Source organism: Anolis carolinensis, unplaced genomic scaffold (assembly GCF_035594765.1).
Source record: "Anolis carolinensis isolate JA03-04 unplaced genomic scaffold, rAnoCar3.1.pri scaffold_7, whole genome shotgun sequence".
Taxonomy (NCBI): Eukaryota; Metazoa; Chordata; class Lepidosauria; order Squamata; family Dactyloidae; genus Anolis; species Anolis carolinensis.
In genome coordinates this window covers 3,136,134-3,163,059 of record NW_026943818.1, presented here as the reverse complement: position 1 = coordinate 3,163,059, position 26,926 = coordinate 3,136,134, and the positions used below count along the sequence as shown (strand labels likewise).

General features: G+C 42.0%; 3 protein-coding genes across 4 annotated transcripts in view; 1 reads left to right on the top strand and 2 right to left on the bottom strand.

Moving 5' to 3' along the window:
• Positions 1–3,367, bottom strand: part of rabl6 (RAB, member RAS oncogene family like 6) — a 28,408-nt gene extending 25,041 nt beyond the window's left edge. The window contains exon 1 of one of the 2 annotated variants that reach the window (XM_062959122.1): positions 3,052–3,367. In XM_062959122.1, the coding sequence (XP_062815192.1) occupies positions 3,052–3,184 (133 nt within the window). In that variant the 5' untranslated portion in view covers positions 3,185–3,367. The remainder of the gene's footprint in view (positions 1–3,051) is intronic. The other variant, XM_062959123.1, reaches the window with a different exon arrangement.
• A 2,046-nt stretch (positions 3,368–5,413) lies between these two features.
• Positions 5,414–16,038, bottom strand: ccdc183 (coiled-coil domain containing 183). Its single transcript, XM_008124337.3, has 12 exons — positions 12,370–16,038; positions 12,115–12,282; positions 10,937–11,041; positions 10,744–10,866; positions 10,497–10,622; positions 10,221–10,278; positions 9,944–10,044; positions 9,689–9,849; positions 8,839–9,004; positions 6,984–7,112; positions 5,687–5,783; positions 5,414–5,600 (listed from the first exon to the last, which is right to left on the bottom strand). The coding sequence occupies exons 1-12, from the start codon at positions 12,427–12,429 to the stop codon at positions 5,476–5,478; spliced, it is 1,419 nt and encodes a 472-aa protein (XP_008122544.2). The 5' UTR covers positions 12,430–16,038; the 3' UTR covers positions 5,414–5,475.
• Positions 16,039–16,117: 79 nt separating this feature from the next.
• Positions 16,118–26,450, top strand: LOC103281937 (protein AMBP). The gene is made up of 10 exons (XM_062959132.1): positions 16,118–16,298; positions 18,288–18,430; positions 18,530–18,606; positions 19,571–19,684; positions 19,763–19,864; positions 21,576–21,616; positions 21,768–21,852; positions 24,022–24,189; positions 24,291–24,455; positions 26,358–26,450. The coding sequence occupies exons 1-10, from the start codon at positions 16,182–16,184 to the stop codon at positions 26,381–26,383; spliced, it is 1,038 nt and encodes a 345-aa protein (XP_062815202.1). The 5' UTR covers positions 16,118–16,181; the 3' UTR covers positions 26,384–26,450.
• The last annotated feature ends 476 nt before the right edge of the window (positions 26,451–26,926 follow it).

The window sequence follows — 26,926 nt, the reverse complement described above, 5'->3', positions numbered from 1 at the left end:
TAGTTTCAAGTCCTAGTCAGGCAGAAAGCTGCAAAGCTCTCTGAAGCAACTGCATTATATCTGCAAGCATTCTTAAGCAAAGGATGAAGGTCAGGAGCACAAAAGGCTTTTTAAATAGGAAGATCACATGCCAAGGACAGGGAGTGCTACACTTCAGCACTCCATGTTGACACAGCAGATGCTTTCCTTCAATGCAACTAAGCTCCATAGTTGCAGGACATGGCATTACTATATCCTTCTAGCTAAGTTATTTGCCGGTATGCCCTTGGGGAAATAGGGTGGGATATAAATAAAGTGTTTATTATTATTATTATTATTATTATTATTATTATTATTATTATTATTCTGGCTTGTTGGCTAGTTGGCTCTGTTACAGCACTGCAACATAATTAATTTTAATATAAGTAGAGTCTCGCTTATCCAGCCTTTGCTTATCCAGCATTCTGGATTATCCAACACAGTTTGCCTTTTAGTAGTCAGTGTTTTTGTAGTCAATGTTTTCAATATATCATGATATTTTGGTGCTAAATTCGTAAATACAGTAATTACAACATAACATTACTGCATATTGAACTACTTTTTCTGTCTAATTTGTTGTCTAACATGATGTTTTGGTGCTTAATTTGTAAAATCATAACCTAATTTGATGTTTAATAGGCTTCTCCTTAATCTCTCCTTATTATCCATTCTGCCGGCCCGTTTACATTGGATAAGCAAGACTCTACTGTAATGGCAATTGAACCTTGGGGGGAGGTTATAAATTAAGGTTCATGTTTATATGTGAAACGTAGTAAAGGTTTCTCTTTAAATACAACATTTAAATGATTTCTTGATTGACTGAATCCGGATTATCTGCTTTGACCTGGATTATATGAGCCTACACTGCCACAGAATGCAATTCGAAGCAGACCATCTGGATCCAGACCCTGGATGACATGGCTGTGTGTATATACCGTATGTGTGTGTGTGTGTATGTGTGTGTGTGTGTATACCGTATGTGTGTGTGTGTGTATGTGTGTGTGTGTGTGGACTCAGATAACCCAGTTCAAAGCAGATATTCTGGGATATAGGGCTGGGTGGAAGGATCCATACACACACTTATTCTGCAATGTGGAATGCCCTCCCCAGCAACATTTGGCAGATTCCAACTCTCCTGGGCTTCAGAAAAGCCTTAAAGACATGGTTGTGCACGCAAGCATTTAATGAATGAGAACACTGATTTCATATTCCAACACTTTGCACCTTATCGCTATACCATTCCACTAGAAGTTATAATGCATTGCACCTTGCTAACCTTATTTCTCGCCCTTAGTCTGAAGATTGAAGTACCAACTATACCGCTCCAGGGCATTGAACATGTTTTAATTGTTTTTAGATTGTTGTTGTTGTATGCTTTTTTGATGTATTTATTGCTGTGTTTGAATTTGTTTTTACTGTTGTATTTTTATATTGCTTGGGCATAGTCTCTTTGTAAGCCACCTCGAGTCCCCTTGGGGAGATGGAGCGGGATATAAGAATAAAGTATTATTATTATTATTATTATTATTATTATTATTATAAGTACAGTAGAGTCTCACTTATCCAACACTCGCTTATCCAATGTTCTGGATTATCCAACGTATTTTTGTAGTCTAGGTTTTCAATATATTGTGATATTTTGGTGCTAAATATGTAAATACAGTAATTACTACATAGCATTACTGTGTATTGAACTGCTTTTCCTGTCAAATTTGTTGTATAACATGATGTTTTGGTGCTTAATTTGTAAAATCATAACCTAATTTGATATTTAATAGGCTTTTCCTCAATGCCTCTTTATTATCCAACATATTCGCTTATCCAACGTTCTGCCGGCCCGTTTATGTTGGATAAGTGGGACTCTACTGTAATATATAGGAGCCCCGGTGGCGAAGTGCGTTAAAGCACTGAGCTGGAGACCGAAAGGTCCCAGGTTCAAACTCCGGGAGTGGAGTGAGCGCCTGCTGTTAGCTCCAGCTCCTGCCAACCTAGCAGTTTGAAAACATGCCAATGTGAGTAGATCAATAGGTACCGCTCCAGCAGTAAGATAACGGCGCTCCATGCAGTCATGCCTATGGCCACATGACCTTGGAGGTGTCTACGGACAATGCCGGCTCTTTGGCTTAGAAATGGAGATGAGCGCCAACCCCCAAAGTCAGACATGAATTGACTTAATGTCAGGGGAAAGCTTTACCTTTAATTATTATTATTATTATTATTATTATTTATTTATAGCCCGCCACCATCTCCCCGTGGGGACTCGGGGCGGCTCACAATGTTACAAAAGCAACAGCGCAAATACATTAACAATATACACAGTTAAAACACAAGAAGATGACAAAAACAGATAGGTTTATACAACAGTAATAATATCAAACAATGCAATTCAGTCAACTTCAAAGGTGGGGGGGGGGACTATAGCAGCAATATACATTATACTTATCTTTATAAGTATTATGGTCTGGACTAAGCTTTGTTTGATTTGTTTTACTGCTGGTTTTATATTGTCATGACCGGGCTTGGCCCCATGTAAGCCGCCCCAAGTCCCTTCGGGGAGATGGGGCGGGGTATAAGAATAAAATTATTATTATTATTATTATTATTATTATTATTATTATTATTATTAAGTCTGAGGATTTTGGACGAATGGATTTTAACTTGGATATGTTTTAAACTTTGTATAATTTGCTTTTATTCTGCAATGCTATTTGTGTGGTCGAAGGCTTTCATGGCCGGGATCACAGGGTTGTTGTATGTCTTCTGGAACATGGCCACACAGCCCGAAAGACACACAACAACCCAATGCTATTTGTTTTTATCTGAACTGTTGTTTAGTTATTGTATGCGGGCACTGAATTTTTGCCTATTTATTGTAAGCCGCCTTGAGTCCCCCTCGGGTGAGAAAGGCGGGGTAGAAATGCTGTAAATAAGTAAACAAAACGTAAACACGCCTTGAACATCCTACGGTACCCAGGAAAGCGGCCTGTTCCGCAGCGGGTCCCTCCCGGCCTACCCAGCCCAGCCCGGACTCACTGTTGTACTGGACCCCCTTGGCGAAGCGGCGCTGCAGGGCCTGGTTCATGGACTGGAGCCCCGCCGGGATGGGCCTGTCCCTGCCGGGCGGGGCCTGGTCGGAGCCCACCAGCTTCTTCAGGGCCGAGAACATCCTGGCTCCGAGGGAAGAAGGAAGGGCCCCGGGGTTCGCTTACATGGCTCGCGGCCGGAGGAGAGCCCTCGGGGCGGCGGCGGCTGCTACTGTTTTTCCTCCTCGCCGCCGGCCTCCTTCCCTCACAGCCTCCGCTGCCGCCATCTTGGCCCGGCCTCTCTCCTTGCTCCCCTCAGCCGCTCTAAGCAGCTACGGCGGCCCGAGAGGGACACCCCGTGGCGCCATATTGAAAACGCGAGTAGTCCTGAGGTAAAAATGATTTCAGTCACAGCCCCGTAAGTTTCACAAAGGCCAGCTTTTTAAAATATTATTATTATTTTAAACCATCCTCTTGTGTTCATTGAAGAAGAGGAGACAGAGAAGGTTGTACATTTCTATGTTTTTCCTTCCGCCGCCATCTTTCCGAGTCGCGCCTCGTTGCTAAGCAACCAAAAGAGCGGGAAGGCGGATTGGAGAGAGGACGGTGGCCGGCGGCGGCCAAAATGACCAAGCTTTCCCTCAGAAAGGACGCCATTCCTTCCCTTCAGAACCAAAACAAGGCCCGAAAGGTGAGCCTGTAGGCCAAGAGTAGGCCAATTTGGGGCCTCCAGGTGTTTTGGACTCCAACTCCCATCATTCCTGACAGCCTCAGGCCCTTTCCTTTTCTCCCTCAGCCGCTTAAGCGGCTGAGGGAGAAAAGGAAAGGGCCTGAGGCTGTCAGGAATGATGGGAGTTGGAGTCCAAAACACCTGGAGGGAGGGCCCAAGTTTGCCCAGGTGTCAAAGGGATGACTTTATGAGTTCTTGGTCGAGCCCAAGGGGGAAAAGTAAGGGGCCTGTGGCTGTCAGGAATGATGGGAGTTGGAGTCCAAAACACCTGGAGGGAGGGCCCAAGTTTGCCCAGGTGTCAAAGGGATGACTTTATGAGTTCTTGGTCGAGCCCAAGGGGGAAAAGTAAGGGGCCTGTGGCTGTCAGGAATGATGGGAGTTGGAGTCCAAAACTCTTGAAGGCCCCAAGTTTCCCCATCCCTGCTGTAGCCAGTGCTGATAACAACACACAACAATTATATGTATATATGTGTATGTGTGTATATATATATATGTATACACACATGCATAGGTACATATATACAATATAATTTACAATAATATACTAGCTGTGTCTGGCCACGCGTTGCTGTGGCGAAGTATGGTGGTATGGGAAATAAAGTCTTGAGGAATTGGTGGTAGTTAGGGTACAGGGTAAAGGTTTTACCTTACATTAAGTCCATTATAAATGGGTTATATAGCTGTGTGGAAGGGCCTTGAGTCTACACTGCCATATAATCCAGTTAAAATCAGATAATCTGTATTTTATAGGCAGTGTGGAAGAGGCCAAAGTGAGGCCTAACTCTGCCTGTCTCCTGGGCTGAGTGGGTTGCTAGGAGACCAAGTGGGTGGAGCTTAGCCTTTGAACTGGCAGCAATTGGATAAAAACAATTATTCCTCTCCCTCTAATTAGGACTTTATTTTTCTTTTCTTTTTGTTGTATGAACATGGAGGCATGGATGAGGGGTTGTGCTGCCAAGTTTAGTGTTTCTTGGATGTGTAGTTTTGTTGTTTTGTTCTAGGCCGAAATTTCATTACCCTTTTATATATATAGATAATATATTGTATATGCATATCATGTTAATAATATTATTTTGTAATACGATATACTAATAATACAATATAATAATATTAATTATATATTATATATTACACGTAATATTATTAATAATATTACAATATATAGATATAGTACAATATGATAATTTGTTGACAGTATTGTGCTATGCTAATAATATAATGGGGGGCCCTGTTGGCACAGTGTGTTAAAGCGCTGAGCTGCTGAACTTGCGGACTGAAAGGTGCCAGGTTCAAATCCCGGGTGCGGAATGAGCGCCCGCTGATAGCCCCAGCTCCTGCCAACCTAGCAGTTCGAAAACATGCAAATGTGAGTAGATCAATAGGTACCGCTCCGGCGGGAAGGTAACGGCGCTCCATGCAGTCATGCTGGCCACATGACCTGGAGATGTCTATGGACAACGCCGGCTCTTCGGCTTAGAAATGGAGATGAGCACCAACCCCCAGAGTCGATCACGGCTGGACTTAACGTCAGGGGAAACCTTTATCTTTTTTAATAATATAATATTGTATGTAAATTTAATTTGTAAGCTGCTCTGAGTTCCCTTCGGGGTGAGAAGGGCGGGATATAAATGTATTAAATAAATAAACAAATTATATATTTATTTAAAAATAGCGAATTATATACAAATGGGGATGTAGTAATGATCACTTCTTGGAGACGCCTCTCTGCTTCTTCTTGGGGACCTTGGTTTTGTCTTCAATGAGCTTCAAGCCTTGCTTCTTGATGTCTTCACGGCTGGGAACGAAGCTGTGGTCCATGTTGAATGGCTCTGCAGCGGGAAAGGAAAAGGCCTCCTATGTAAACGTATTGCACACCGAGCGGTTGTTGTTTTTGTTTATATGCCTCTTTCAATACCTCTGTAGTCGTCTTCGTCTTCCTCATAACTGATCCTCAGGTTCCGGCGCTCCTCCCGGATACTGTTCTCCAGGAAATCCCTGACCTCCACAAAAGTCTGGAAGAGGTTTAAATAACTCTTTTGAATATTATAATTTATTCCTTATTTCTCTTGATATTTTCCTGTATTTGTCTTAATAATAATAATAATAATAATAATAATAATAATAATAATAATAATAATAATTTTATTTATACTCCGCCTCCATCTCCCCTCGGGGACTCGGGGCGGCTTACATGGGGTAAGCCCGGATAAAAACAATAGCAATATACAATACATCAATAGACAAAAACATACACAATTAAAAAATTTAAACAACCTATAGAAATAAAAAACAGACTTAATAAAACATGGAATTAAAAACAGCGAGGTTGTAATAATAGGCTAGGTAAAGTGCACATTATATAAAGTTGTAAACTCGAGGTAATTTCCTCTTATTTTTATTTAAATTTCCTTATTTTTCTCAATATATTTATTATATTTCTTTATTTTTTCTTGTTTTTCTTTAAATTTTCCTAATTTTTAAAAATATTTTCCTCTTGTTTCCTTTATTTTCCCTTATTTATGTTTCCCCTTATTTTTCTTTATTTTTCTCTTATTTTTCTTTACGTTTTCCTTATTTCTTAATATTTTTCTTATTTCTTTATATATATTACTAGCTTTGCCCAGCCACGCGTTGCTGTGGCTTATGGGAATCCTTGGTTGGCCAGGTGGAATAGCACTGAACAGCCTTGCAGTCTCAAAGCCTGGCCGTTTTCTGGAGTAGCTGGAGCTTTTTGTTGTATGAATGTAGAGGCATGGATGAGGGGTTGTGCTGGCAAGTTTAGTGTTTCTGGGATGTGTAGTTTTGTTGTTTTGTCCAAGGCCAAAATTTCATTACCCTTTTATATATAGAGATTTGTGTTTTCCCTTATTTTTCTTTACATTTTCCTTATTTCTTTAAATGTTTTTCTTATTTTTGTTATATTTGTCTTACTTTTGCTCACTTTGACCCAGGCTCGAACTGCTGACTTTTCTGCAGCACAGCGGTTTAGCCTGCTGTGCTAAGCACGGCTTTAGTGAAGCATCAGCCCTATTTGGCAGGAAAGGCTAAAAGCCAGCTTCCATTTTGTTTCACAGCATTATAGAGGTATCAAAGTGTGTTAATTCTGCAGCGTAGATGTACCCTTGTTTTCAGCCCCCTTCTGCCACAAGGGAAGGCACCATTCGATCCCACCCGGCAGATGTCCACCCAGGACAATTCCAGGGGTCCTTTACCTCATTGCTTTCCTCTTGGCTGAAGTCGTAAGCGGACCGTTTGGCTAACGTTTCGACCAAGTACAGCAGCTTGGTTTCGCAGAACTGCAGCTTGTCCAGTATGTCCCCCGTTTCCTCCTGGAAATCTGCCTGAAAAGAGAAAGTGTGATCGAGGTGACCCCCCCCCCCCCCAGGACTTTGTAAAAGATAGTTCAAAAATCAAGACTTTATGTTCTATATTCCATATATTTATAGTAGAAGGTGATTGAGACTTTTTACTGGAGTTTACTGTGGATTATCCCTGCACTCTGAGGCAAGAGATAACAACTTCATGAATTGTAAAATCATGCTGCTAAAACTCCACTTTTATGAATTTCCATATTGGGTTCCACAGATGTTATGAACTTCGTTCTTATCAAATATTTTCAATTGTTTATATCATTCATGATTCCCCCTTATGCAATGTAACTCACTTTTATGGATTCTCCCTTATTTCCATGAAATCTATCTATCTGCCTATATGTATTTGTACTCTTTGGGATCCCCGGAAAATATGTATTTTTCCCAGCAGGGTTTATATTCCAACTTTATTTTATTTTTCATTTTATTTCATATAATTGCCAAGTCATGAAATCAAATAGGAAATATTTTGAACTCAACCTGAACCCCAGAACCTGTCCCATTTTCTATGACCCAGGCTTCCCTTCCCAAAAACAAAAGGATAATCTGCCACCGCTTAACCCAATCAAATTCAGATTGCATGGACAATATAGGGCTTGAGTCGCCGAATTCGGAGTATTGACCTAAAGGTGATTCGCCCCAAGGCAAACATTGTCATATCTCATCCAAAGGAAAAACCAGGACACCTCAGGAAGGCGCCCTGCAGAGCCTGTAAATATGGCTCATTACCACCCATCCTTTACTTCCACCTCTGACACCCCAAGGCATATCTAAAATCTGTATACGTGACAGAAACCCGGACACCCATGATTGCTGCCATTAATCCCTTTAGAAATCGGTCTAGCAGGAATTAATCCGATATTTCCTGCCCTGTCACTTCATTGTTTCAGTAACTCCCGCCTTCTCCTTCCTGATTGGCTCGAGTGGGGACAAAAAGCAGCTCCCTATTGGGCCAACAGAGCAAGGCGGGAAACAAAAGCCCGCCTTGTTCAACCTTCTAGCCTATCAACGATCAGATGGGCGGGGGAGCGGGGCGGGAAATTCAAAGGGCTGTCAGACTGAAATTTTGTATAAATATGGCTTTATTTTGATTATATGGTACCCTAGTAGACTGAATGATCACTACTAGAGTCCTTTTCAGCTGAATCGCTCAATAAAGACTCTTTGGCGGATTTTCCTTCAACTTTGGCGGACCTTCTTCATTTCGGCTTCTGGTTGTATTGCGGCTCATATTTTCCTATTGGCTCCGCCAAGGTCCGTTCTCTCAGGACAGGATCGGCTCTCTCCTTAAGGGCCCGATCCCCTAAAACGCGGTCGACAACAAAAGGCCTTCCTTGTCTGCACTGCGAAATTAATGCAGTTTGGCACCCCTTTGAACTGCCCTGGCTCAAGATCATAGAACCCTATGAGTTGAAGTTCGGAATCCTTTGGCAGACAAAACTGCAAGGGTGGGTAAAGTGGCGCCAAACTGAATTCATTTAAACCCCGACAGCTCCTTTATCTTTGTCCAGCCACAGCTCCCAGGATGCCATATGCCTTGGGCAATTCCAAGTGGTGTTGAACCAAAGTAATTGTGCAGTATAGACACATCCCAATATGTTAAACCCATTTGGAGTGTGGTTGGGGGGAGAAATGGATGGGAGTGTCGTGTGTCCTCTGACACAGGAGGAATGCCATCACCCTGAGTGCAGAATACCTGGTCTGGGACATGGATGCCGCAGAGACGGACGAAGAGGTTGTCAATCCCGTTCCCAAAATGCAGGAGCAGCTCCTGGTTCTTAGAGGCCAGGTTGCGCACCTGTTCCAGCCGCTCTTCCTCCTCTGCCAGGCTTCGCTTCAAATCATTTTCCAGCTTTTTAGAACTGCAAGAAAATATTTACTATTTATTATCATATTATTATTGTATTTTATTATATTGTTAATATATTATTATTTTGTTATGGTTATATTATTATATTATTAATATTTTAGTTTATTTTTTATTATTAGAAGAGTTTCATCTGACTCTTTTGCTTTTGGATTCCAACTCCCAGAAGCCTCTATTTCCAGCTAAGTCGATGGTCAGGAATTCTGAGAGCTGAAGTCCCAAAAGGACCAAAGCTTTGTGAGCCTCTGATATACTGTATAGCTAGAGCTAAGACAGTTTGCCGTCGCTTTGACTCCTGGGATTTGTAGTCTCCTGTGGTCTTTGGAAAACTTCTCTACCAAAGAGGGCTGGGGCCTTGGCAAACTACAACTCCCAGAAACCCTATAGCAGTGGGGACAGACTGCATCCATTCAATGGTGTAGATGCATCCTAAATATCCCACCTATCGTCTAGCCTGAAATATATATTATTTATATGTTTATTAATGTATTATTATTATTATCTCCCATAAATAAATATCCCACCAAACTGCAACTCCCAGCATTGAGCCATAGGAATTCAGTAGCCAATAATAATAATAATAATAATAATAATAATAATAATAATAATAATAATAATAATAATAATAATAATAAAACTTTCTTTGTATTCTGCCCTATCTCCCCAAGGTGTTCTGCACCTGAGCAGTTGTGGGTTTTGGTGGAACTTGAGCCCAGCCTGCTCCAGCTCCAGGGCCTTCAGCTGCTCCTCTAAACCCCGGCTCTGCTTCTCTGACTCTTCGATCTGCTGCTGCAGGTTCTCCTCGGATTTCTTCTGGGCCTTAAACCTCCCAGCGATGTCCTGGAAGCGGAGAAGGGACCTTGGGTGCATCTGCACTGGGGACGATGTGATGCTTCTCCCCCCAGGCCCCCCCCCAAAAAAGAAGGAGACGAACCCAGAGGAGGGAGCACTTGACGGCGCTCTTGATCTTCTCCACTTCGCTGAGGACCAGGCCTTGGAACTCCACCTGTGCCTTGGAGGCTTCCAGTTTCTGGCCTGAGATGGAAAAAAGAGAGGAGAGAGGACTGGCCTTAGATAGAGAGGAGGAAATGTATAACAGAATGGGAGGACGGAAGGAAACATCCACGAAAGAAAACGCAAACCCAGGCAACACCAGGTATGTGCTTATTAATATAATAACAAAAACAACATCAAAACAGTAATATTTTGACCTTTTGTAGGTTCGCGTCCTGCCATGGAGAAATCCATGTTAATGTCCCGCCGGGCCAGCTGTGGGGAAGGAAAGAGGGAGGGGATGATGGGGTCTCTGGTCAGTCACGGACCCCAACACAGTGCATCCCATGATGTGTTTCTAGGGCCATAGAAGTGGCCATCCATTCCAACCCCCTTCCTTCTGCCAAGAAGGGAACTATCTGATCCCTCCCGACAGATGGCCACCCAGCCCCATGCTTTGCTCCTTCTTGGGCCTGGCCGGCGACAACGCCCACCCTGCGGTGCCTGTCCCCGGCCTCCTTGGTGTGGATGCGCTCCAGCTGCTTCTTCTGGAGGCTGAGGAGGGCCTCCCGGAACTTCCTGCCGGCCGCCCGGGCGCTGCGAGCGGCAGCCATGTCCTCCTGCAAGGAAAGGGGGCCGTGGAGTCAGCAGGAGGGTCTGCTTCTCCTTTTGGCCCAATTCCCCTCCAGTTTGTCACGTTAGGTCACCAAGTGTGGTCCAGATCTTGCGGGCCCTCCTAACCTTTGCCCTCTCCATGGCCTCGACCTCGTCGCTGTTGCTGATGCACATGCCGCGCAGCTTCTCTGGGTAGTCGGCCACCCGGTGCTCCAAGTCATCCAGGATCAGGGGCAAGTAGGAGACTTCCTGCAGGAGGGAAAGAAGGACAAGGTCAGAGGGGGTCAGGGTCAGGGTTGGAATGGGTGTCCGTACTCACCTCTCTCAGCACAATCACCATCTTCAAGTACAGGCTGTAGGTCTTCTCTGCCGTCATGATCTTCACTCGCATCTTCTCAATGTTGTTCTCAAGGCCGCGAATCAGCTGTTGCCCCAAAAACAAGGCCGGGATAGAGGTCAGCCTTGGAAAGAAGCCCCCTCCCCTCCCCATTGCATTCCCTGAACTCCAGAAAACTAAAAGATTCATTTCCTGGGAGCCCTGGATGAATTTATTGGGACTCCAAATGCATTTCAAGGACCCCCGAATGCACTAACTGGGACCCCCAAATATATTTTATTTGTACCCCCTTTATCCATTTTCTTAGAGCATTGGATGCATTTGTTGGGACTCCAAAGGCATTTCTAGGAATCCTGGATGCTTGCTTGTTTGGATTTCTATATAATCTATACATATAAAAGGGTAATGAAATTTCGGCCTAGGACAAAACTACACATCCCAGAAACACTAAACTCGGCAACACAACCCCTCATCCATGCCTCTACGTTCATACAACAAAAAGAAAAGAAAAGAAAAATAAAGTCCTAATTAGAGGGAGAGGAAGAGGAAGAATTCCTTTCATCCAATTGCTGCCAGTTAGAAGGCTAAGCTCCGCCCACTTGGTCTCCTAGCAACCCACTCAGCCCAGGGGACAGGCAGAGTTAGGCCTCACTTAGGCCTCTTCCCCACTGCCTATAGAATACAGATTATCAGATTTGAACTGGATTATATGGCAGTGTAGACTCAAGGCCCTTCCCCACAGCTATATAACCCATTTATAATGGACTTAATGTCAGGGTAAAACCTTTACCCTTTACCTTAACTACCACCAATTCCTCAATACTTTATTTCCCATACCACCATACTTTGCCACAGCAACGCATGGCCGGGCACAGCTAGTTTTTATATAATTTTGTTGGAATACACGTAGTTTAATTTATTGATGTTAAACTTTAAATTGATGAGAGGTTTTAATGTTATTTTTATATGTGGGGTTTCTCTGGGATTTTTATGTCAGTATTTGTTTGTTTATGGAGGCATTGAATGCTTGCCATTTTATGTTGGAATCTGCCTGAGTCCCCTCGTGGAGATAGGGCGGAATACAAATAAAGTTTTATTTATTATTATATTTAGCAGCAGGACCCCTGAATGCACCCCTCCCCAGGGCCCCCTTGGCTGACCTGCATCTGGACCTGGGCCCGTGGGTCGGGGGTCTCCAGGTCCAGCAAATGCTGCAGACGCAGCTGGAGGGCCTCCAGGCAGCGCTCCCTTTGGGCCACTTCGTAGAGCAGGAGGTTCTCGGCGTTCCTCTGGTCGAAGACATGGCTGCTTAGGATCTCCCGGTCATGCTGCAGGGGGCAAGGGGCGGAAGGGGGTCAGCTAGTGCTGGGGGCCAAGGGCCCTTCCTACCCCCTCTCCGGGCACCAAGGGCTCACCTTCATGACCTGGTGCAGCTCCGGCATCCCGGTCCAGGTCTTCTGGGGCAGGAAGTTCATCAGCTCCTTCTGGCACAGGTTCTCCTCCTTGCCTTGCAGGAAGAGCTGCTTCACTTGGTCTGGAGCAGAGGGCCAAGGGGACACGTTGGGACCGCCTGGACCCAAAGGGCCCCAGCAGGGACAGGAATGGAGCCCCCAATGCAGGAGCAGCCCACCGGCAAACCCTTCCCTATCTGTCTACATCAGGCATTGGCACGCTTCAGCCCTCCCGGTATTTTGGACTTGTTGTGGGGCCAGGGCTCACCCTCCACTCTCCTCTATCTATCATTTATGTGTCTATATTCTATGGGCTTCCTCCTTCCCTCTCACTTGTTGTGGAGCCAGGGCTCACCCACCAGTTCTTTCTATCTATCTGTATATAGTCTATCTATTGACTTTATCCTTCCCTCCCCCTTGTTTTGGTGCCAGGACTCGCCCTCTACTCTTCTCCATCTCTATATCTGTCTACATTTATGTGCCTGTTAACCTCCTCCTTCCAATTGTCGTGGGGCTAGGACTCACCCTCTATTGTCCCCTATCTATACATCAATATATATTTTTATAGTTTACTTATTGACTTCCTCCTTCTCTCCCACTTGTTTTGGTGCCAGGACTTGCCCTCTACTCTTCTCGATCTCTATATCCATCTACATCTATGTGCTTGTTGACCTCCCAATTGTCATTGCGTCAGGACTCACCCTCTATTCTCACCTATCTATACATCAATATATGTTTCTATAGTCTAGTTACTGACTTTCTTCGTCCCTCCCAATTGTTGTGGGGCCAGGTTTACCTAATAATCTATCTATCATCTTCCTCCTTCCCTCCCACTTGTTGTGAGCCAGGACTCACCCTCCAGTCCTATCTATCTGTCAATTTCCTTCTTCCCTCTCAGTGTTTGTGGGGCCAGGGCTCACCCTCCACTCTCATCCATCCTATTGTTTACGTGTATATTATTATTATTAGCGACATTTATATTCTGCCCTTCTCACCCCGAAGGGGACTCAGGGCAGTTTACAAGTATATATACATACAATATATTATATTATATACATACAATATATTATATTATATTATTTGTATATACAGTAGAGTCTCACTAATCCAAGCCTCGCTTATCCAAGCCTCTGGATAATCCAAGCCATTTTTGTAGTCAATGTTTTCAATATATCGTGATATTTTGGTGCTAAATTCGTAAATACAGTAATTACAACATAACATTACTGCGTATTGAACTACTTTTTCTGTCAAATTTGTTGTATAACATGATGTTTTGGTGCTTAATTTGTAAAATCATAACCTAATTTGATGTTTAATAGGCTTTTCCTAAATCCCTCCTTATTATCCAAGTTATTCGCTTATCCAAGCTTCTGCCGGCCCGTTTAGCTTGGACAAGTGAGACTCTACTGTATGTTGGCTTCCTCCTTCCCTCTCAGTGGGTGTGGGGCCAGGGATCACCCTCCTATCATGTATCTATCTCTCGATTGTTTATATTGGCTTTTTGTGGGGCCAGAAGCCACCCTCCACTCTCATCCATCTATTTCATCATATCATCTGTGTGTATATAGTCTGTTGGCTTCCTCCTTTCTTCTCAGTGGTTGTGGGGCCAGGGCTCTCCCTTCTATCATGTATCTCTGTATCTGTCAATCATCTGTATTGGCTTCTAATGGGGCCAGGGCCCACCCTCCGCTCTCCCTTCCAAACCAAGCCCCTCCTGCCTCCTTGCCTTGGAGGAGAAGGATGGCCTTCAGTTTCCAAAACTGCTCCGCCCTATTCCTTTTCTTAGGGCACTTCATGGTGCAGGTGGTGGGGCTCATGTCCAGGACAGGGGGTCAGGGGAGGACAGGGACCAAACAGCAACGCAGGCTCCACCAAGGTCTGAACCCACAGAAGAATAGGCTTCCGGGCCGGAATCCTTAGTTGCTCCGTCTTGGCCTTGTGGCCATTGTGAGCCGGGCATGTGTCACCGCCTTCTGCTGGGCCCGGAACCCCATTGGATCCTTTTGTCCCAGAACGATTCCAAAAGGACCGCCGGAATGGCCAGAGCGCCTGCTATTGATCCTTCCTCTGCTTGTTTGTTTGTCCTTCAAAGCTGAGCTTAAAGGGGGAGGATGGGTCCTGCAACCTTTGCTGTTTGCCTTGGCCTCCCCTCTGTTGACATTGGGCTAATCATTGATAAATCAATAGGGATCTCCGGCTCCTTTGGAACACTAGGGAGAATGCAGTCGCGTCTGAATAAACCACTTTTTGAACGTGTTTTTGTGGTGGCTTTGGTGGATAGAGATACAGTAGAGTCTCACTTATCCAAGCTAAATGGGCCGGCAGAACCTTGGATAAGCGACTATCTTGGATAATAAGGAGAGATTAAGGAAAAGCCTATTAAACATCAAAGTAGGTTATGATTTTACAAGTTAAGCACCAAAACATCATATTATACAACAAATTTGACAGAAAAAGTAGTTCAATGCGCAGTAATATTATGTTGTAATTACTGTATTTACGAATTTAGCACCAAAATATCACGATATATTGAGAACATTGACTGCAAAAATGGCTTGGATAATCCAGAAACTTGGATAAGCGAGGCTTGGATAAGTGAGACCCTACTGTAATTATTGACAAATTGAGGTGATAGATATGATTGAGGAGAAAGAGATAGATGATGGAAAGAGATGGGACATGATAGATTATAGAGAGAGATGAAAGGTAAAGGTTTCCCCTGACGTTAAGTCCAGTCGAGTTGGACTCTGGGGGTTGGTGCTCATCTCCATTCTTAAGCCGAAGAGCCGGCGTTGCCCGTAGACACCTCCAAGGTCATGTGGCCACTGGCATGACTGCATAGAGCGCCGTTACCTTTCCCGCCGGAGCAGTACTTATTGATCTACTCACATTTGCATGTTTTCAAACTGCTAGGTGATTAATTATGTTCCTTGATCTTTCCTGCATTGGTCCACTTCTCCTGGTTAACTTGATATTTCCTATCCGAAATTAACCTACAATGAATTTGTAGCACTTTATCTGTCAAGGATGGTAAAACATCAAAACATCCAGGCGTCCCCTGGGCAACGTCCTTGCAGACGGCCAATTCTCTCACTCCAGAAGCAACTTGCAGTTTCTCAAGTCGCTCCTGACACGAAAAAAAATCTGTTATCTTGAGTTTACAACTTATTACAAAGTGCACTTTAGCTAGTCTGTTACTCAACTTTGCTGTTTTTAATTCCGTGTTTATTAAGTGTGTTTTCATTTTCATAGGTTAATGTTTAAATTTTATAATTGGTGTATGTTTTTGTTTACTGATGTATTGTTTACTGTCACTGTTTTTATCTAATAGTATTTGTGAGCCGCCCTGAGTCCCCTCCGGGGAAGAGGGAGGCAGGGTATAAATAAACTTATTATTATTATTAGGTTGGCAGAAGCTGGGGCTAACAGCGGGAGCTCACCCCCCTCCCCAGATTCAAACTGCCGACCTTTTGGTCAGCAAGTGCTGCAGCTCAGTGGTTGATATAGAAAGATAAATAGTTGTAGGGAGATAATAGACAGGATATGATAGATATGACATAGCTGGAGCTAGATGATAAATACTGTAATAGACACAGATGATATGCTTGAGCCCCCATGCCTCCCCCCTCCCTCGGACAACACAAGTTTGTCCCTGCGGTCACTGCTCTCCCTCCTCGGGTCCGAAGTCCCCTTTGCCCAGCCTCCCAAAGCCAAGCCAGGGCCCCACGGCCAGGATTGTCCCCCGTACAGCCCAAAAGAGCGCAGCTTCAGCCATGGAGCCCCTCCGCAGCCTCTCCTTCGTCCTCTTCCTCCTCGTCGCCTGGGCCACTGGGAGCCCCATTGATGTTGGCAGCAGCCCCCAGGTCCAGGAGGACTTCCAAGAAGCCCGGGTAACGTGGGTCGGGGGCTGGAGTGTCACAGTCATGTAAGGGAACAATCAAAGCCCCCCCGACAGATGGCCATCCAGCCTCACTCACAGGGGTGAGGGAGATTGGATGGCCATCTGTCAGGGGGCCTTTGATGGTCAGGAAGTTGGACTAGATGACCCATGGGGTGAAGGAGGCTGGATAGCCATCTGTCAGGGGGGTTTTGATGGTCAGGAAGTTGGACTAGATGACCCATGGCGTGAAGGAGGCTGGATGGCCGTCTGTCAGGGGGGTTTTGATGGTCAGGAAGTTGGACTATATGACCCATAGGGTGAAGGAGGCTGGATGGGCATCCGTCAGGGGGGCTTTGATGGTCAGTTGGACTAGATGACCCATGGGGTGAGGGAGGCTGGATAGCCATCTGTCAGGGTGGCTTTGATGGTCGGGCAGTTGGACTAAATGACCCATGGGGGTCTCTTCTGGCTCTGGGATTCTATAATCCTAACCAGCTCTTAGGAATTGTGGGAGTTGAAGTCCAAAACACCTGGAGGGCCAAAGTTTGCCCATGAGTCCTGGCACCAAAATAGATATATAAATGCAGAAAGATGATAGATAGATAGATAGATAGATAGATAGATAGATAGATAGATAAGAATAGAGGGTGAATCCTCTCCCCACAATGGCTGGCAGGGAAGGAGGAAGTCAATATATAGACTATATATAGAGACAGGCAGGCAGATAAGAAAGAGTGGAGGGTGAGTCCTGCCCCACAACGAGCCACACATGAACTAGCAATATTTTTGCCAATATTTATCTGGTATACTCGAGTATAAGTCTAGTTTTTCAGCCCTTTTTTTAAGACTGAAAAATCCTCCCTCGGTTTATACTCGGGTGAGGGTCCTGGTTGGCTTATATTTGGGTCAGCTTATACTCGAGAATATATGGTACATTTATTATTTTTCTCTATTATTATTGGTATTATTACATTTATTATTTTTCTCTATTATTGTTGCTACTATTACATTTATTTTATTCTATTTTTATTATTATTAATACATTTATTATTTCACTCTGATCTTATTATTGTTGCATTTATTATTTTACTCTATTTATTATTACATGTATTATTTTCCTGTATTTATTATTATTATTATTATTACATGTATTATTTTACTCTATTTTTATTAAAAGGATACATAAGTACATTTACATTGAAGATGAGAATCATGATTTGATCAGAGTTGGACAGTCTTATCTTAAAATTTTCACTTCACTTCACCTTATTTCTTAATTAGTCGCTCTCCACCAGAGTGCTCCCAGCGACTTACAATTTAAAATATCATTCCACAATATAAAAACATTCAACATAAAAACATTCAACAGTGACTATTTGGCAAATTAGATCTGATTTACTTAAATTTGAGCTTTATGTAAATATTCAAAAACATTTAACCTACTGATGCCTCAATTAATGTAATTTTGTTGGTATCTATTTTTATTTCTGAAATTTACCACCCTCGGCTAATACTGGAGTCAATGTTTTCCCAGTTTTTTTGTGGTAAAATTAGGTGGTTCGGCTTATATTCGGTCGGCTTATACTTGAGTATATACATTATTATTATTATTATTATTATTATTATTATTATTATTATTATATAAGCCTACCCAGGCTGTTAGGAATTGTAGGAGTTGAAGTCCAAAACATCCGGAGGGCCGAAGTTTGCCCATGCCTGAGATAGACAAACCGATAGAAATAGATTCCCAATAACGATAGATTCCCAGTACAGATAGACAAATGCCCAGTATAAATTCCCAGTATAGGTAGATTCCCAGTATAGACAGACAGAAATCCAACTTGTCCTTTGGAACTTCATAGGGCCATGGAAGCAAAGATGCACAATGTTGGGAAGGGGCCTCCAAAGGCCATCCAGCCCAACCCACCTACTGCTGGTTCAACTGGCCGCCTCCTAAGACTCCAACTGTTTTGTTGATCTTTTTTTGTCCCCTTCCCAGTTCTATGGGAAATGGTTCGGGGTGGCGATGGGCAGCAACTGCCGCTGGGTGAAGCAGCACAAGGACCGCTTCCAAATGGGCTCCTTGGTGGTGGCTCCGGGGAAGACGGGCCAAGAGACCACCTTCACCTCCACCCGCATCAGGTAGGCTGGGTTTTCTTTACAGTTTGGACTGAAACCCGGAACAGCTGGCACCCAGATTTCTGCAAAACGGAAGCATCATCCTCTCTTTCTTCCTTGCAGGCAAGGTGCATGCAGCCAGGTCACCGGAGAGTACCAGAAAACCGACACCCCGGGGAGATTCACCTACTACAACCCCAGTAGGTTTAGGAATTTAATAATAATAATAATAATAATAATAATAATAATAATAATAATAATAATTGATGTCATTGGTTGTATGAAATGGGCAGAGAACTGGCTGGATGTGCTTGGTACCACTGCCCTCTAGTGGCACGTCTTATTATTGCCTCCCTCCCCAGTGGCCTTTCCCAACCTTACAATAGTAGTACAGTAGTATGCAATAATGATGATACATATAATACATTATCATAGATTAGATTATAATTACGTTAATTTTATTATCATACATTATTACTATATATTATATTTTATATTATTTTTATACTAAGATATATTATACTATATCATTATGTAGTAATTTTATTATTATAGTATGGCATTATTATGTTTTAATTATATTATTTTACTATGGTGTTACATTCCACAATTACACTGCATTCCTATTATAGATTATTATATTTTAATTTTCAATATTATATATTTCTTATGTTAAATGTTATTACAGTATAGTTTCACTTATCCAACATTCTGGATTATCCAACGCATTTTTGTAGTCAATGTTTTCAATACATTGTGATATTTTGGTGCTAAATTTGTAAATACAGTAATTACTAGATAGCATTACTGCGTATTGAACTACTTTTTCTGTCAAATTTGTTGTATAACATGATGTTTTGGTGCTTAATTTGTAAAATCATAACCTAATTTGATGTTTAATAGGCTTTTCCTTAATCCCTCCTTATTATCCAAGATATTTGCTTATCCAAGCTTCTGCCGGCCCGTTTAGCTTGGATAAGTGAGACTCTACTATATTATATATTATTATATATTATTATATATTATATTAGTATAGTATGAGTATTATATATTATATTGTTAAATTGATATAGGAGATATATTATTAGTTATTACTATTATTTTATATTATTTTTATTACTGTACAATACAATTATTATTATTATTATTCCCAATCCTCTGCAGAGTGGAAGGCCCACATTGAGCACTACGTTGCCCGCACCAACTATGACGAATTTGCCTTCGTCGTGATGAAGAAGAATAGCAGCTACGGACTGTCCACTACGGCCAAACTCTATGGTAAGAAGTGGTCATTCCCTGGGATAATTTGGCCTATCCTCTGACCTGAGGCTCTGACACTCACTTTGTCCCTTTCAGGGAGGAACCCGGAGGTTCGGGAAGAGCTCCTGACTGAATTCAGGCAGTTTGCGCTGGGCCTGGGTCTCCCAGAGGATGCGATCTTCACCCTCCCCAATGCAGGCAAGCGGGATGGCAAGGCCCATCAGCCACCAGGGTAGACAAGGGGGGACGCCAGGAAATGATGCAATAATAAGGGAATTGATTGCACGTCCCATCAGACATCAGCATAGCCAGGGAGAGGGCGGATGCATACTGGAATGAGACTTCCTTGAGCTAATAATAACATCATCATCACGGGTTGGAATGCATGTCCCATCAGCCATTATGATAGAGAGATGATACATGCTATGCTAATTTTACATACATATATAATATATAAATAAAATAATTTATAAATATATATTTTATATACTTATAATATTGATAATATAATGTAATACAATATTAAACTAATATAATATAAATTATACAGTAGAGTCTCACTTATCCAAGCTAAACAGGCTGGCTTGTTGGATAATAAGGAGGGATTAAACATCAAATTAGCTTATGATTTTACAAATTAAGCACCAAAACATCATGTTATACAACAAATTTGACAGAAAAAGTAGTTCAATATGCAGTAATGCTCCATAGTAATTACTGTATTTACAAATTTAGCACCAAAATATCACGATGTATTGAAAACATTGACTACAAAAATACGTTGGATAATCCAGATTGTTGGATAAGCGAATGTTGGATAAGTGAGACTCTACTGTACTTATATTGATAATAATATTTTAATGTAATACCATATTATACTAATAATATAATAATCTTAATTATATATTAAATGTAATATTACTAATATTATTACCATATAATGATATAGTACAATATATTAATTTAATGCTTATATTGTGCTATGCTAATAGTATATCGTATGAACATTTGATTTGTAAACTGCTCTGAGTCCCCTCCGGGGTGAGAAAAGCGGGATATAAATGTAGTAAATAAATACATAAATAAATATTACTAATAATATTATCATATAGTGATATAGTTCAATATAGTAATTTAATGCTTATATTGTGCTATGCTAATAATATATTGTATGTTCATGTGATTTGTAAGCCGCTCTGAGTCCCCTCCGGGGTGAGAAGAGCGGGATATAAATGTAGTAAATAAATACATAAATAAATATTACTAATAATATTATCATATAGTGATATAGTTCAATATAGTAATTTAATGCTTATATTGTGCTATGCTAATAATATATTGTATGTTCATGTGATTTGTAAGCCGCTCTGAGTCCCCTCCGGGGTGAGAAAAGCGGGATATAAATGTAATAAATAAATACTATAGATGACAGAGATAGAAGACAGATAGATGGATAAAGCAGGGATGGCAATAATAATAAAGCATATCTATCTTGTTTGCCATGTCATTGTGTCAACAACAACAACAACAATAATAATAATAATAATAATAGGCAATAATTATAAGGGAATGGATTGCAGATTCCATCAACTATTCAAGGGGGTAGGTGCCACTTTCTTGGCTAATAGCAGGGATGCCAGTAATAATAAAGCATATCTATCTTGTTTGCCGTGTCATACTATGTCGTTGTGTCAATAACAATAATAATAGGCAATAATAATAAGGGAATGGATTGCAGATCCCATCAACTATTCAAGGGGGTAGGTGCCACTAACTTAGGCTAATAGCAATTGTAATACATACGAGTTGGATTACAAGTCTGATCAGCCCCCAGCTTTGGCACCCCGCAATATGAGATCAGTCCCTAGTTATGGGTCACTCTCTCTCAACCTCGTCTCTCTTTCTCAAGGGGAATGTGTGCCGCCCGAGGCCAGCAAGGACCCACAACAGGTAGGCTTTGGGGGCATTCCTTCTCCTGGCAGCTCCCACTGTGACAGTATTAAGCATGCAATGGGACCCTCAAAGCAGCCATTCCGGGGGTTTCCCATTTGACACCCCCCCAAAAGTTCAAAGTTTATTATAATAAGGTTTTCCCTTGCAGCTTCGGAGTCGAAGGTCAGTGGCCTTGTTCCAGGATGAAGGTTCGGCCGCCGGACCCCTGAACACCTTCCCCGGAAACAAGGAAGGTAGGAAAGCAGCACCTCTGTATATATATTATATATATAGGTATATACTAGCTGTGCCCGGCCATGCGTTGCTGTGGCATTGTCTGGTGGTGTTGGTGAGAACTTGTTGAGGTAGTGGTGGTATTGAATGTCTGTTGTATGGTTGATTTTATGTTTAGTATGCATTTGGTTGTGTAGTGTGAAAGTGGTGAGGGTAAAGGGGGTCTGTGTCCCTGTGTAGTATTGTATAGTATTTATACGTTGTCCATGTGTTGTGAATGCTTGGATTGTGTCCTGCTGCATAGTAGAAAGGGTTGGGCTGGATGGCCCTTAGGGGTCTCTCCAAACTCTTGGATTCTATGCTTCTATTATTATTATTATCATCATCATCCAACATATTCACTTATCCAACGTTCTGCCTGCCTGTTTATGTTGGATAAGTGACTCTACTATATATTTATAATCTTATATTGTCTGCTTAGAACTGGATTATATGAGGCCCCTTCTACACAACTGTATAAAATGCACACTGAAGTGAATTATCTGGCAGTGTGGACTCAAGATAAGATTATAAATGGGTAATATAGCTGTGTGGAAGGGCCTGGAGTCTACACTGCCATATACAGTAGAGTCTCACTTATCCAACATTCTGGATTATCCAACGCATTTTTGTAGTCAATGTTTTCAATACATCGTGATATTTTGGTGCTAAATTTGTAAATACAGTAATTACTATGGAGCATTACTGCATATTGAACTACTTTTTCTGTCAAATGTGTTGTATAACATGATGTTTTGGTGCTTAATTTGTAAAATCATAACCTAATTTGATGTTTAATAGGCTTCTCCTTAATCTCTCCTTATTATCCAACATATTCGCTTATCCAACGTTCTGCCGGCCCGTTTATGTTGGATAAGTGAGACTCTACTGTAATCCAGTTCAAATCAGATAATCTGTATCTTATAGGCAGTGTGGAAGAGGCCTGAGGCCTAACTGTGCCTGTCCCCTGGGTTGAGTAGGTTGCTAGGAGACCAAGTGGGCAGAGTTTAGCCTTGTAACTGGCAGCAATCGGATAAAACACAATTATTCCTCTCCCACTAATTAGGACTTTGTTTTTCTTTTCTTTTTGTTGTATGAACGTAGAGGCATGGATGAGGGGTTGTGTTGCCAAGTTTAGTGTTTCTGGGATGTGTAGTTTTGTTGTTTTGTCCTAGGCCGAATTTTTTTTATCCTTTTATATATATACTAGCTGTGCCCGGCCACGCGTTGCTGTGGCAAAGTGGTGGTGGTATTGGTTAAAAATTGTTGTGTAATTTTTATTTGACGTTATTTGTATTTTTTAATTAATTTTATTGTAAGATATCTTTTTATTTATTATATTTTATTACTTTCTTGTATTATTTTTAGTTATTTTCTGTTATTATAGCATTTTATTGTATTAATTTTTTAGTGTTTTTAATTATTTTTTAGTGTTTTTTATTATTTTTGATTGGGTTGCTAGGAGACCAAGTTGGAGGAGCTTAGCCTTCAAACTGGCAGCAATTGGATAAAAACTATTATTTCTCTCCCTGTAATTAGGACTTTATTTTTCTTTTATTTTTGTTGTATCAACCTAGAGGCATGGATGATAGGTTGTGTTGTTAAATTTTGAGGTTGGGAGGCCTGTAGTTTTGTTGTTTTGTGAGTCGCTGTGATGCCATCACTCTTTTATATATATAGATAGATATACAGTAGAGTCTCACTTATCCAACATTCTGGATTATCCAACGCATTTTTGGAGTCAGTTTTCAATATATTGTGATATTTTGGTGCTAAATTCATAAATACAGTAATTACTACATAGCATTACTGCGTATTGAACTACTTTTTCTGCCAAATTTGTTGTCTAGCATGATGTTTTGGTGCTTCATTTGTAAAATCATAATCTAATTTGATGTTTAATAGGCTTTTCCTTAATGCCTCCTTATTATCCAACATATTCGCTTATCCAACATTCTGCCGGCCCGTTTATGTTGGATAAGTGAGACTCTACTGTATATGTGTGTGTACATCTTCCTATTTCTCCTAGATGTTAAGTCAGGATGTGTCTGCATGGACGTAGACCAGGCGTGGGCCCTCCGGGTGTTCTGGACTCCAACTCCCACAATTCCTAAATGCCCGTCTCCCCCTCTTTCCCCGTTTCTCCCCAGCCGACTGCCTGTTCCCCCCGGACGCGGGGCCTTGCCTGGGGATGGAAGTGCGGCACTTCTTCAACGCCAGCGCCCATCAATGCCAGCCCTTCTTCTTTGGCGGATGCCTGGGCAACGGGAACAACTTCCCCTCCGAACGCGCCTGCCTCCAGACCTGCCGCACCGAGGGTCAGGCCACCAAGGGGGTCACATCGGGGTGGGGTTGGGGGGCTTTCCTTCCTGTGATACACAGCCGTGAAAATGCCCTGTTATTTCCCCTTCCTCTCCAGCGGCCTGCCGTCTTCCCATCAAGCCCGGGCCGCCCTGCGACTCCGAATTCTGGGCCTTTGATGCCAATCAGGGCAAATGCGTCACCTTCCGGGGCTGCGGCGGAAACGCCAACAAGTTCTACCTGGAGAAGGAGTGCAAGGAGTACTGCGGGGTCCTGGCCGAGGGTGAGTGCCCTACCGTTACTGATACCAATTATTATTATTATTAATAATATTAATACCAATTTTTTTTTTTTCCGTGTCAGGAGCAACCGGAGTTGCTTCTGGAGTGAGAGAATTGGCCGTCTGCAAGGACGTTGCCCAGGGGACGCCCGAATGTTTTGATGTTTTTACCATCCTTGTGGGAGGTTTCTCTCATGTCCCCGCATGGAGCTGGAGCTGATAGAGGGAGCTCATCCGCTCTCTCCCCAGGTGGGATTCGAACCTGGCAGCTTTCAGGTCAGCAACCCAACCTTCAAGTCACTTAGTCCACTACGCCATCTGGGGGCTCCACCAATTATGTATACAACAATATGTAAACAATACATAATAATATAATTATAATATAATAATAGACTGGTCTATGAGGGGTCCTGGCCAAGGGTGAGCGCCCCACCATTATTGTTACCAATTATTATTAATAATAATATTAATACCAATTACGTATACAACAATATTTAAACAATACACAATAATATAATTATAGTATAATATAATAATGGACTGGTCCATGAGGGGTCCTGGCCGAGGGTGAGCTCCCCACCGTTATTGTTACCAATTATTATTAATAATATTAATACCAATTACATATACAACAATATTTAAACAATATGTAATATAATTATAATATAATAATGGACTGGTGTATGAGGGGTCCTGGCCAAGGGTGAGCTCCCCACCGTTATTGTTACCAATTATTATTATTAATAATATTAATACCAATTACGTATACAACAATATTTAAACAATACATAATAATATAATTATATTATAATATAATAATGGACTGGTCCATGAGGGGTCCTGGCCAAGGGTGAGCACCCCACCATTATTGTTACCAATTGTTATTAATAATAATACTAATACCAATTACGTATACAACAATATTTAAACAATACATAATATAATTATAATATAATATAATAATGGACTGGTCCATGAGGGGTCCTGGCCAAGGGTGAGCACCCCACTGTTGTTACCAATTATTATTAACAATATTAATACCAATTACATATACAACAATAATATTTAAACAATACATATTAATATATTATAATAATATAATTATAATATAGTAATGGACTGGTCTATGAGGTCACAAAGAGTCAGAAATGACTGAATGAATAAAGAAGATAATAATAATGAATGCCCCCCGATGGCACAGCCGATTAAACCGCCGAGCTGCTGAATTTTCAGACTGAAAGGTTGGCGGTTCGAATCCGGGGAGCGGGGTGAGCTCCTGCTGTTAGCCCCAGCTTCTGCCAACCTAGCAGTTCGAAAAACATGCAAATGAGAGTAGATTAATAGGTACTGCTCCGGTGGGAAGGTAATGGCAGTTATGTTTCTGCAAAATAGCCAGACAGCCCGGAAAACTCACAGCAACCTATTGATTCCGGCCATGAAAGCCTTAACAACTTATTACTATTATTGTTGTATTATCATTATATTTTATTTTATTGTATTTTACATTATTATTTTGTTAATGTTTTATATTATTATTATTATTATTATTATTGACACAACGACATAGTGAGACACAGCAAACAAGATAGGTATGCTGGATTATTATTATTATTATTATTATTATTATTATTATTATTATTGGGTTAAGCCCTTCCTTCCATCAATATATCAAATGATCCCAGTGGGCGTCAAGGTGATGGCGGTACTTCCTGGGAGTTGTAGTTTCCCAAGCCACCCTTCATTTGTGTCCCACCAAACTGCATTTGTTCTATATAGTGCATTATTGTAATTGCATACATACTATAAATCCCTGTCTGTCCCTGGAAGAGGTAGATGGATGACCTCAAGAAGCCCCTTCAGAATCCAATATCCTGACCTAATTTTTTATTATTTCCTTCTTTTCAGATGAGGAGTTTTTGCCTTCGCAGTGAAGAAGAACATGAAGGTTGGACCCCCAAAGAGCATATTTCTATCGCATGAAGTAAAACTTAAATGTAACCCTGTGTTATTATTATTATTATTATTTATATCTCACTTTCGTCACTTAAGACCAGGCTTGGGCAAACTGCGGCCCTCCGGGTGTTTTGGACTCCAACTCCCACAATTCCTAACAGCCTACCGGCTGTTAGGAATTGTGGGAGTTGGAGTCCAAAACACCCGGAGGGCCGCAGTTTGCCCATGCCTGGTCTTAAGACCCTTCCCATAGACTTGCATTGTTCTGGTCCCCAAATAGTCCTGCACTGACCAGCAGGGGGCACCAAATGCCACCCAATTGCTCCCCAAAGCTTTTTGGGGACAAATACATTCAAATTGGATGCAAATAAATTTGCATAAATTATCTCTCCCCTTTTTTCCCCTCCTGGCCAGGCTTTTGCATCTCATTTGCATGAGGAAAGGAGCAAAGCTTTTTTCTGTAGCTGAAGGAGGGGAGGCCCATTGAAGCAAACAAATGGGCAACAATGGGAGCGATGGGA